The following is a 9,762-nucleotide window of genomic DNA, read 5'->3' as shown; positions in this document are numbered from 1 at the left end:
CCGCCGGCGTCGGGGCGCAGGTCGCCGTCTCCGTGTGCGTACTTGCAGGTCGGGCCAAAGTGACACTTGCCTTCCTGCCACCTGCCGTTGTTTGGACGAGCGGCAGCGTGCATGGGTGCTTTGTGGGCTGGCAAGAGGCGGCAGCAACGAGGGCCATATTGCTCAGCACAAAAATCCCTCCACCCCACTGCAGCGGGCCACGCCATATGCAACCAGGGGCCCAAACTGCGCCAACAAGCTGCCGGGCCTGCGCGGGCAGCTTACAGACGGCAGAGGCGCGTCTTGTAAAACTGGCCGCCGCCGCCGCCGTCGCCGCTGCCCATGCCGCCCATGCCGCCGCCACCGCCCATCATGCCGCCGTTTATCAGGCCGGGCGCGCCCAGCATGCCGCCCATGCCTGGCATGATGCCCATGGCCCCCATCATGGACATGTCCTGCAGACAGGAGGGGCTAAATCAGCAAAGCGTCCCTGCAGCGCATCAGGCACTCATGCTGCGCATGATCTGCAAGTGCAAGCGCATGCGCAGGTGGTGCGCCGTCCCTGCCCGGGTCTCACCATGCCACCCATACCACCCATAGCCGACATATCCAAGCCTCCCTGCGGAAACACCATCTGCGGCATGCCCATCATTGCCATTCCCGGCATCTGGCCGGCCTGCGGGGCCAACCCTGGCATTCCCATGCCTGGAATGCCACCGGATCCCTGTGGAAACATGCTTAGTGCTGGCTGGTGGACGAGCCAAGCTGAGCTCAGATCACCAGATCAGCGCGTGGTGTTGAGATACCTCGGGGGCGTGCAAGCGGTGCACACAATGTTGCAGCAGTAGTTCTGGGTACCGAGCTTGTCGAATACAGTGGCCGTATCCAGCGCAGGTGATGCATGGGTGGGTGGCCATGTCACGGTGGTGAGCTGGGGCCTGGAGCTTTAGTGAACGGTACCGTTATGATGACATGCCGTGACCTCTGCTTGAGGCAAGGTCCGTTAAACATATACAACTGCATGTGAGTGTAGCGCTTGCCGTTGATAGTTGTAACAAGTCTCATTGTCACATCCGAGGGCGCCGTCCACACGAAACACGAGACTCATACCAGTGGACTGAGCTAATTTCAGCCAGGCGCCCTGCGACTAACCCAGGCCTTAGTCTGCAGGGCGGAACATTATAAGTTCGAAGATTGGAGGCGAGGCTTGTCAATCACACATGCGCCGACGCACGGTGCGTGACGCCCTCAATTGCTCACATGCTGAGTTGCTGACGCCTTGCCAACCCCATCTTCCAGCGAGCAGTGGTAGCGTAGTCAGCGCCGTGGTGACTCACATGGCAATTTTTGCCGGTTGGTTGGCGCTGAGCAACTTTGATGACCGGGCATGCATGTCGTGCAGGGTCCATATGCGCCGCGCACCTGAGGGGCCGTACTAGCATGCGCTGTGCCCCTGCGACTCAAGAGGGACTGCACAAGATGTGGTGCCTGTTGAGAACCAAGCGCCGCGTCACTGGCTGCCTGAGTGTCCAGGACATCTCAATGCAAAGCATGTGTTACAGCCCGTGGCATCTGAATTCCACATCGCAGCGGAACCGAACACCCGCACTCAAGCACGCACCAGGATTGCGGTGCGCCGGCCCAGGCCGCCGCTTGCTGGTTGCAGCGCGGCAGGTTGATCGGCCGTCACTCGTGCCTCAATTGGAGTTTGAGCCGTTGTCAAAACGCACACCATTCATTGTGGCAGACTCAAGACCAGACCAACTGCCAGTATGAATCACCTCTGCGCTGCCTGATGGGTTGGGTTGGCAGCTGCTACTGACAATCAGCGTGCGCGAAGCCAGGCCAGGTAATGACAAAACAATGGCACCCGGGGCATGCAAACAAGCAGTCTGATCGCCCCGGCGAGGCTAATTGCTGGTCAACGCTGATGGGGCAGGATGCGATGATGAGCTCTCCTCTAGTCGTAAGGTAGCCCCACAAGCCCGCTCCCCACAGCTGCAAAACCACCCCTCACGACTGCAAAACCACAATGACTCAGATCAACGCGGTCAAGACGCAAGGCTCAGGTTGAGCCGAGGGGGGGAGCAGTATGTATAGAAAATGCTGCACGCGGTACAGAGCCGCGCACGTGCCTTGCCCCTCGCATCTGCTGTCGTTTCAGTCGTCTCCGGCACACCTCATCACCCTGCCTTCGCATGGTTTGCAAGCCTTGCCCCTCGTCATCACGTGACGCGCTCTGGCAGCAGCCAGGTCACGCCTTGGAAGATACCAGCTCCTTGGACGGTGCCTCTGACGCTTCCTTGGCGCTGCCGTCGCCGCCCTCGCCCGCAGCCGCAGCGGCGCCGTCGCCGTTGCCGCCACCCTCTTGCTGGCCCTCGGGGGCGAGACCCACCCTGGCGCGCTGCTGGCGGTCGCGCACCTCCTGGACCCTGCGGCACACGAGCAGGATACAGAGGGTCAGCAGATGTGTGGGCGTGGGTTGACTGGTTTAGTTCCAAGGTTTGCAGGGCGACGGGCCGGTGGGATTTTGAGACGGGGCCCAAAAATGAGGAAGAGCCGCGCAAGGGCAACGTGGGTGCGGAGGGGGCGTGCGGCAGCGACGCCGCCGGCCCACTGACCGCAAGCAGAGCGCGTGAGTGACAAAGGGTGAGATGCGGCTGATGCCAACACCGTGGCGCTCGCTTGGGCCCTCTGCTCCCTTGAACTACGTATCAACAGCTCGGCCGGGCGCAATCCCTGCAGCCATTGGCGCCATCATCGGTACCAGGCCCCACCTGGGGTCAGCCAGGATCTCCGCCTTGCGCTCCTCTGTGGGCGGCGCCGGCGGCGGCACCGCCCGCGGGAAAGGCTGCAGCCCCACGCGCCAGCGGTGCGAGTCTGCACAGCACGCGCGAGCGGGCGGGCGGGCGTGGTGATGCAAGTGGGGTGCAGGCACGCAAAAGCGGGGGAGCGCGTCTGATCAGGTCTTGTGAAGGAGAGGAAGCACAGGCTGCAAGGTGGCTGCAGGTGCCAGTCTGACTGTGCAGCGGCTGTTGAAAAGCTCCATTGGGCTGTTGTCCCAGTGACCGCAAAACCAAAAACTTGAATGAGGGTAGGCTTGGAGCATGTCATGGCAATTGATCGAAGCAAATTATGATGCTAGGCTGGCACCACAACAACCTAGCATGCTCACCCAGCGCCAGCTTAAGGAAGAGCCGCGTCAGCTGGCGCGGGCCCGTGGTCTTGCCCTTCGCGTCAACCGCCTCGTTCCTGCGGCGCATGGCGGGGTGACACCCAGATCAGAGGGGGAGGAAATTGATGCAAAAGGCGGGGTGCTTTGAGTTCAGCTGCCGGACGCCGTGAAAGGGGTGGTCAAGAGGGGCGCCGCAGCGCCACGCATGGCCGCAAGTGAGCTTTGGTAGGGGCTGAATTTGATGAAGCAGGTGGCGCGAATGCGCGCACGCACAACATCCGGCCGGGCTCAGCACGACGGCGCAGCGCAGGAGCCCACCTGCGCAGCTCAAACGTCTTGTTGGCGGCGTCGGGGCTGGCCAGCGCCGCGGCGACGACGAGCGCCACCTCAGCGCGCGAGACCTTGCCGCTGATGCTGTCTCCCTGGTCAGCCTCCAGCAGGCGCGGCTCGGCCGCCGCGGCCGAGCCGTCGTCCAGCCCTGTAACATTGGGATGAGCATAAGGTGCTCAGGGAGGTGGCGCGCTGCTGCGGGCTGCAGCAGGCAGAAGGCCACAGGTCGCGCGACGGGCTGAACCTCATGAGCGTGCGGGCACGCTGGGAGCTGTGTGGTGATGGCAGCAAGAGGCGAGGCCGGGTCAGGGGCAACGGAGACGGGGAACGACGCTTACCTGTGCAGCGGACGACCGAGTAGGGGAAGCCGCTGGCGCGCGCGACGCACTCGGCCTCGAACTTCCAGTTGAGGACGCCCCCTGGGTTGAGCTGGACGATGGGGATGTCCTTCTTGCGGGCCTCTGCGGCGCACGTATATTTTTGGGAGTTGATTGAAGGTGGGATGGATGGGTCACAAGGCAGACGAACAGATGAAAATAGGGATGGTGTCCTGGGGAAGACGTGCACGTGTGTGCGCTGCTGTGGTGTGGGACGAGTGGTGTGATTCGGAAGACAGAAGGTTGAGGAGAGGGGGTGATAAATGAGGTGCGGGATTCGTGCGTCGAGGACAGAGCTGGATTAAAGCCGACTGCCCGCTTGCAAGCTGTGCCGGTGATCATGATGAAAGTGGGCACCCAGACAGCAACCAGAATGCGCAGTGCTGACAACGGACTTGAACAAAGCCCCGCTGCCGTGCAAAGGGGTGCTCCGCACAACCCCAGGCGCACCTGCGTCGTCGCCGATGATGGCGTTGCGCTCCACGCCGGCTGAGGAAATCACGAGCAGCTGGGGCCGCGGGTCGCGGTACGCCGACAGGCCGCCGCCAATGGTCAGCTCGAAGGGGCCTTTGAGTAGTGGGGGGCGCATCGGAGCGTGTTGCATGTTTGAAGCGCGTTGCAGGTTTGAGCGTGTTGATTGGGGCATGCATGTGGCTGTCTCCAGCAATGTCTAGGCGACACTGCGCACTGCAAGTGCAGACGCAACGCGCCCGAGTCAAAGGGCGCCACGCATCACCCAGACAGCAAACCCACCAGGGTGGTAGCGGGGGTTGGGCATCTTGTTGAATTCGAAGCGGCTCAGGACCAGCCCCAGCTTGGAGATGGCTTCACCCTGGGATCACACAGTCAGAGAGGGCCGTCCAGTGACAGCAATTCCCAAACACGGCGCCCGCAAGTGCTTGAGGCGTTGTGCTGTTGTGCTCCTAGCAACCATGAGTCAAGGCTGAGGGGTGGGCGAGTAGCTATCCGCAGCAGCGCGCCCGTACGGATGTGGCCAAATTTGCCCTGCAAACAGCGGCCAGCCGGGTGGCGGCGGAGGCCGGCAGGCGGCGCGAGAGCCAAGGGCGTACCCTGAGGGGCTCCCCCTGGGGATCGCTCTGGGCGCGTTTCACGGGCACGAAGCTGTGCCACGGCAGGTGAACTGTCGTCCAGTCGCCCTCCTCTGACGTATCAAAGGTCGCCTGGGGAGGGGGGAGGGGTTGGTGAGTGAATACACCATCTCGTACAAGGAGCACAGCGATGCAGAGCGCTTGCGGGGTGGGTAGCAAGAGGTGCTTCGGTTTGGATTTAGTTGCTCAATGGAGCGAGCGCACAAGCATCCAGTGACATGGTGAGACAATGTTGCGAGCTGCGGTGTGTTGCCCACCTGGTAAGTCGACTCTGGGGTGTCCTCCTGGTCCGCCTGTCAAACAGCAATCAAGATACATGTGATGTTGTGTTTGTGTGTGTATATACAGATGTATGTGAGCAAGTGTGTTGCGTGTGTGTGTCCGTAAGCATGCACGTGTGCCCAAGACCACTGGTGTTGAAGAGGTCAACATAGCTCCACTCGCCCCAACCAGCGCCTTGTCTATCACACGGCAGCCATTCTCCGCGCGACCCACCGTCTTGATGTTGAACTTGAAAGTCTGGCCGTCGCCCTTCACCCTCATCCTCAAGCCATCAAACTGCGACAGGTCCAGGCCCAGCTTGCGCGTGCGCGCCCCACAGAAGCCGCCGCCCTGGAAAGATGCCAAATGGGGCGGCGAGACGGAGTCACTTGGAGGAAGGTGCAAGTGCATGAGAAATCGATCATCATCAATGGAGAGCGCCTCCCAAGCTGACGACAGCTGCTACATTCCCTGACCCAAGCGGGCCAAACAGCGGGTGGAGGCCGGGTGGCCACCATCCCCGCACCCCAGCATACTATCGGACCTCCTGCGCGAGAGGGCGCACCTACAAGCACATAGACATGCACGCACGCATGCGCACACGCTCGCTTATGCGTGCGTTCACAAATGGAAAAAGCCCTGCTCCACACACCAAGGCGTGCGCGCACACACCCCACACACGCACACACGTAATCCACACCTCAGCCACCAACACCCACCTCCACGACCAGGTCGCCCTTCCACGCCGCCCCGCTGCCGTCCTCCAGGGCCGTGAGGCCACTGCTGCTGCTCCCCCCCATGATGACGTCATCGAGGCGCTCCCAAGCCTCCAGATCCTGCGGCGCATGGAGTGTTGGGGCCCTTTGGCTGGAACACATGCTGGAATCCAGTTTCAATGAGAAGATCAGCACCAAGGAGGAATAAGAAGGCATTGCCAAGGGGCTACTGTGATACAGAAAGGCCGCTAGGGCAAATCACCAGAACCCTGTTGTGGCGAGTGTGGCATATGTGCATGCGCACCTCGGCCGTGCGCATGGGCAGAACCTCCTGGGTGGTGCGAATCTGAGGGGCCAGGTGTTGCTTCATGGCCGCCACCACATTGGCCATACCTGGATGCGAAGTTGGGCGTGTTTGCAGGTTTTATGATTTTAAGAGAGAGCCGAGGAGGTGCCACCGGGCGGCTGCGGCTGCTGCAGCAGCGACTGCGCAGGCTCGCGATGTGCGACCACCCAGCAGGCGCATCGGCCAGGCGAGGGCCCAAACTCACCCTTGGCCTCGACGGCCTCTGGGGTCATGCCGTCCAGGTAACCAAAGGTGCCGTCAGGCAGGCGGCCAGTCACGCCGCCCAGCGCACTGACGACCTGGGGTGTTGCGTGCGGGCGAGGGGCGACGGGGTGCCAGTGCGTGAAGCAGCAGGCTTCTGCCGAAGTAGAGCGATCCTACTCAACAATGGGCGAGCGGGCAGCATCATGCACTACCCGGCCTGCGCGCATGCCACCATCAGAAGCTGCGCCCCCCAGTCGGGCGCGCTGCCTCATCTTCCCATGCCCTCAATCCACCAGGCATGTGCGGGGCACTCACATGCATGCCAGCAAGCACCAACATGGAAGCCGAACAATGCCCCGCACACACTCGGTCCCCACACATGCGTGCGGCATGCGAGCGGCATGTAAGCCCCCAGTCATCCACAACATACGCACCTGGGTGACGCCCGCAAACAGGTCTGGAGTGAGCGTTGACTCATCGGTGACGTCCACGCCCGCCTGGACGAACAGGATGCCGTCCCCTTTGCCCTCAGCTTGGCGCCCCTCCTGCAACTCCAGGGCCGAGAAGACCTCCGACGCCTTGTCAGCAGTGCGGACGGCGGCCACGACGGTGCGGCCGGAGCGCAGGAGCTGCGGGTGGTGCGGTTGGCCGGGTGATGGGTTGAGCGCCGCGCATGCGTTCACTGCATGGGACCCGCTTGCTGCTCAAGCTGCTCTTTCAGGACTGTGGGAGGAAAACGCAGCGGCAAACGCATGCATGCACGCACAGCCAGCCGGATGGCCACCGACTGCTGAACGGCTGAGCAGCCTGTGGTGTACGGCGGCGACTGGAGCGACGGCTGCGTCAGGCGCAAGATAGCGGCAGCGGCGCCAGCCGGAACGCAAACTGCACCACAGCGCACCTCCTGAACGATCAGGCGCCCCGCGCGTCCGGTGGCGCCGAGGACAAGCACGGCGTTCTCTCGCGGCAGCGGTGGCGGCACCTCGGGCTCTGCCTGGGTCACCGCAGCGCTTGGCGCAGTGGCGGCGCCGCCCATCTGCCCGCCTGCACTGGCAGCTGCGCCTATGCCGCCGATTAGTGCAATGACCCCGGCGGCAATGACGGCGAGAGCCTCCTTGGGCGCCGCTGACAGGTTTTGGATGTCGATTGCGCCGAAGTCGACCGGCACCGCACGCAGCAGCACGGGGCGTCGCGCGAGGGTGGCGCTGCTTCCGATGTGAGGAGTGCTGCCAGGGATGCGTGGCCGACTACTCGAGATGAACCTGGTGTAAGCACGCGCTTGCATGACTGGTGGCCACAATGGATGTTGCGAGTTGTGTGGAGCGGAAAACTCGAGATCGAGCGTTGGCCTGATGCTTTGATGTCTGGTTTCAGCGAGGTATACCGAGCACTACAATATATTTGTATGTGGCCTTCACATGGCCAGAGTGAAGCGCCACGCGAGCGGTTCTGTGTCGAACAGCCGTTCAACATCGATGTGCCGTCACAGCGCACGAGGACCGAGGGTCCTTGAGGACGTCATGAAATGGCCTTTTATTGGTTCCCAAAAAACATTATGAATGCCTCCACAAGGCGCGTCTGCCGCGTGCGTGGCTCACCAGGAGTGTATCAAACCGCCAGAGAGGTGGGTGCTTGTCTGTTGCAGGCATGAAGGCAATGGTGCTGCACATTAAGCATTACCGTACCGTATGGAGGGGATGGTGAGGATAAATCCGTCGTAGCATGCATGGTAAATTTTCCAACACCATGGCAAGGCATGTGGCCGCGCTGTAGGTGAGGGTTGCTAAGGGGGCAGCAGCAACTGAATGTGGGCTGCGGCGGAACATTGGCTGTGCTATTGCTATAGTAGGCAGGAAAGCTGTGAATCCGGGAACGGGTGTGTGCCGCGCTCGATGTGATGTTGCGCAGTTGCAATAGTACAACCTCGCCTGCTGCTGTCGGGCTGGCCGCCAGACGGTATGGCGTCGAGCGAAAGGCGTCAAGGAGAAGGCGGGACAGACCAGCATTACGGCTCAAGTGGATGTTGACAGCTGTTACACGCCGATGGACGGCCTCAAGCCCAGCACTTGGACTCCGTTGGCTTGATGGTGGGGCAGATAGTAAGCGCGGTGCCACATGTACGGGCAGCTGCAGGGCTGCAAGAAGCTAACTAGAATCCAGTATAAGGATGGTCTTGCAATGTGTTACCAAATACAAGTAAAAGGTGTTCCTCCACAAATGGATTGAGGGATGGTGGTTGTGCAGGGCGTGGTGCAGGTGCAGGGCGGTACGGGCCAACACCTTGCGTTGACTGCGTGAACGTGCGCAACGCAACCCTTTGCTGTCCATCCACATTGGGCGCTGGCGAGGTCAGGGGGTTTGGTTTTCAAAAGGATGTGACCGGAGTGCTGCCGTGGGTTCTGCTGGGTCAATCAGCAGCAGAGGGCTTAGACTGGTCCTGTGGCCCACTGGGCGGCTGCCAGCAGCTGTTGACGTGACGTCAGTCGCCATGGCAGGTGACCGGCTGCCTCGCCAGCAGCAGAACTGGAGATGTACGACATGCAGCATCGTAAGATGCACACGCGCGTCCTAGGAATGACACATGTTGGTGGTGGGGGCTGCTTCCAGCAGGGCGCACTGCTGTACAGCCCAGCAAACTGCGCACAGCTTCCCCACAGAGTGAAAACGGCGATGGACGCCCAGGGAGGGAAGCGAGCTGGGTTACGGGCATGATCCTTACGCCGTCACATTCCTTATAAACCAGATACCCACGTGTAATTCCTGTCGCGTCGAGCGTCCACCGTTCAAGCCCCGAGATCGATTTCTGTAAAATTCATGCGATGAGGCAAGGTGTGCTAGTCGGCACGATAGTATGTCTTATCCTTAGCAACCACCCTGCGCCAGCTTGGGGCAGGCCCACCCCTGAGGACTGCAAGGTGCGAGAGGTGTTACCCCGGAGCGGGTGTGATGCTACTTAAGTAAGCTGTACGTGTCGGAACGACGCATGCAGCTGCACACCGTGGCCGCAGCGCGCTCGGGGCAGGCCACCCCTGGCGTCAGCGGGCCGGGCCATTGGCCGGCGCTTGCGCCGACGCAGCAACCTGCCCTGACGCAGCTTCCAGGCACCCGGGCCTGGCGCCTGCCACTCCACCATGCGCTTGGTCAAGATTTTGCTTTGATCATAGATGCCATGATATAATGCATACACCTGTAGAAGGAAGGTGGCACCTCGGCAAACACATGGGACGCCAAGGCCGTGGAAAGCATGAATGAAGGGGGGTCCTGG

The 9,762-nt window shown here is 61.6% G+C and overlaps 2 protein-coding genes across 2 annotated transcripts; both read right to left on the bottom strand.

Annotated features, from left to right (window-relative positions):
- Nucleotides 1-260: 260 nt before the first annotated feature.
- On the bottom strand, nucleotides 261-586 carry MNEG_1823 (hypothetical protein; the record flags this gene model as incomplete). The annotated part of the gene is made up of 2 exons (XM_014049703.1): nucleotides 261-434; nucleotides 557-586. 2 exons carry the CDS (start codon nucleotides 584-586, stop codon nucleotides 261-263), a joined length of 204 nt encoding a protein of 67 aa, XP_013905157.1.
- Nucleotides 587-2,233: 1,647 nt separating this feature from the next.
- MNEG_1822 (hypothetical protein) lies at nucleotides 2,234-7,533 on the bottom strand (the record flags this gene model as incomplete). Its single annotated transcript, XM_014049702.1, has 15 exons — nucleotides 2,234-2,411; nucleotides 2,757-2,859; nucleotides 3,155-3,231; nucleotides 3,473-3,632; nucleotides 3,823-3,945; nucleotides 4,312-4,428; nucleotides 4,615-4,693; nucleotides 4,932-5,042; nucleotides 5,228-5,263; nucleotides 5,466-5,582; nucleotides 5,951-6,067; nucleotides 6,252-6,340; nucleotides 6,499-6,592; nucleotides 6,932-7,126; nucleotides 7,399-7,533. 15 exons carry the CDS (start codon nucleotides 7,531-7,533, stop codon nucleotides 2,234-2,236), a joined length of 1,731 nt encoding a protein of 576 aa, XP_013905156.1.
- Between the last annotated feature and the right edge of the window lie 2,229 nt (nucleotides 7,534-9,762).

The sequence above is a fragment of the Monoraphidium neglectum genome, assembly GCF_000611645.1.
Source record: "Monoraphidium neglectum strain SAG 48.87 unplaced genomic scaffold scaffold00191, whole genome shotgun sequence".
Lineage (NCBI taxonomy): Eukaryota > Viridiplantae > Chlorophyta > Chlorophyceae > Sphaeropleales > Selenastraceae > Monoraphidium > Monoraphidium neglectum.
Note: the sequence above shows the minus strand (reverse complement) of the source record. Positions and strands in the feature narration are given on the sequence as shown.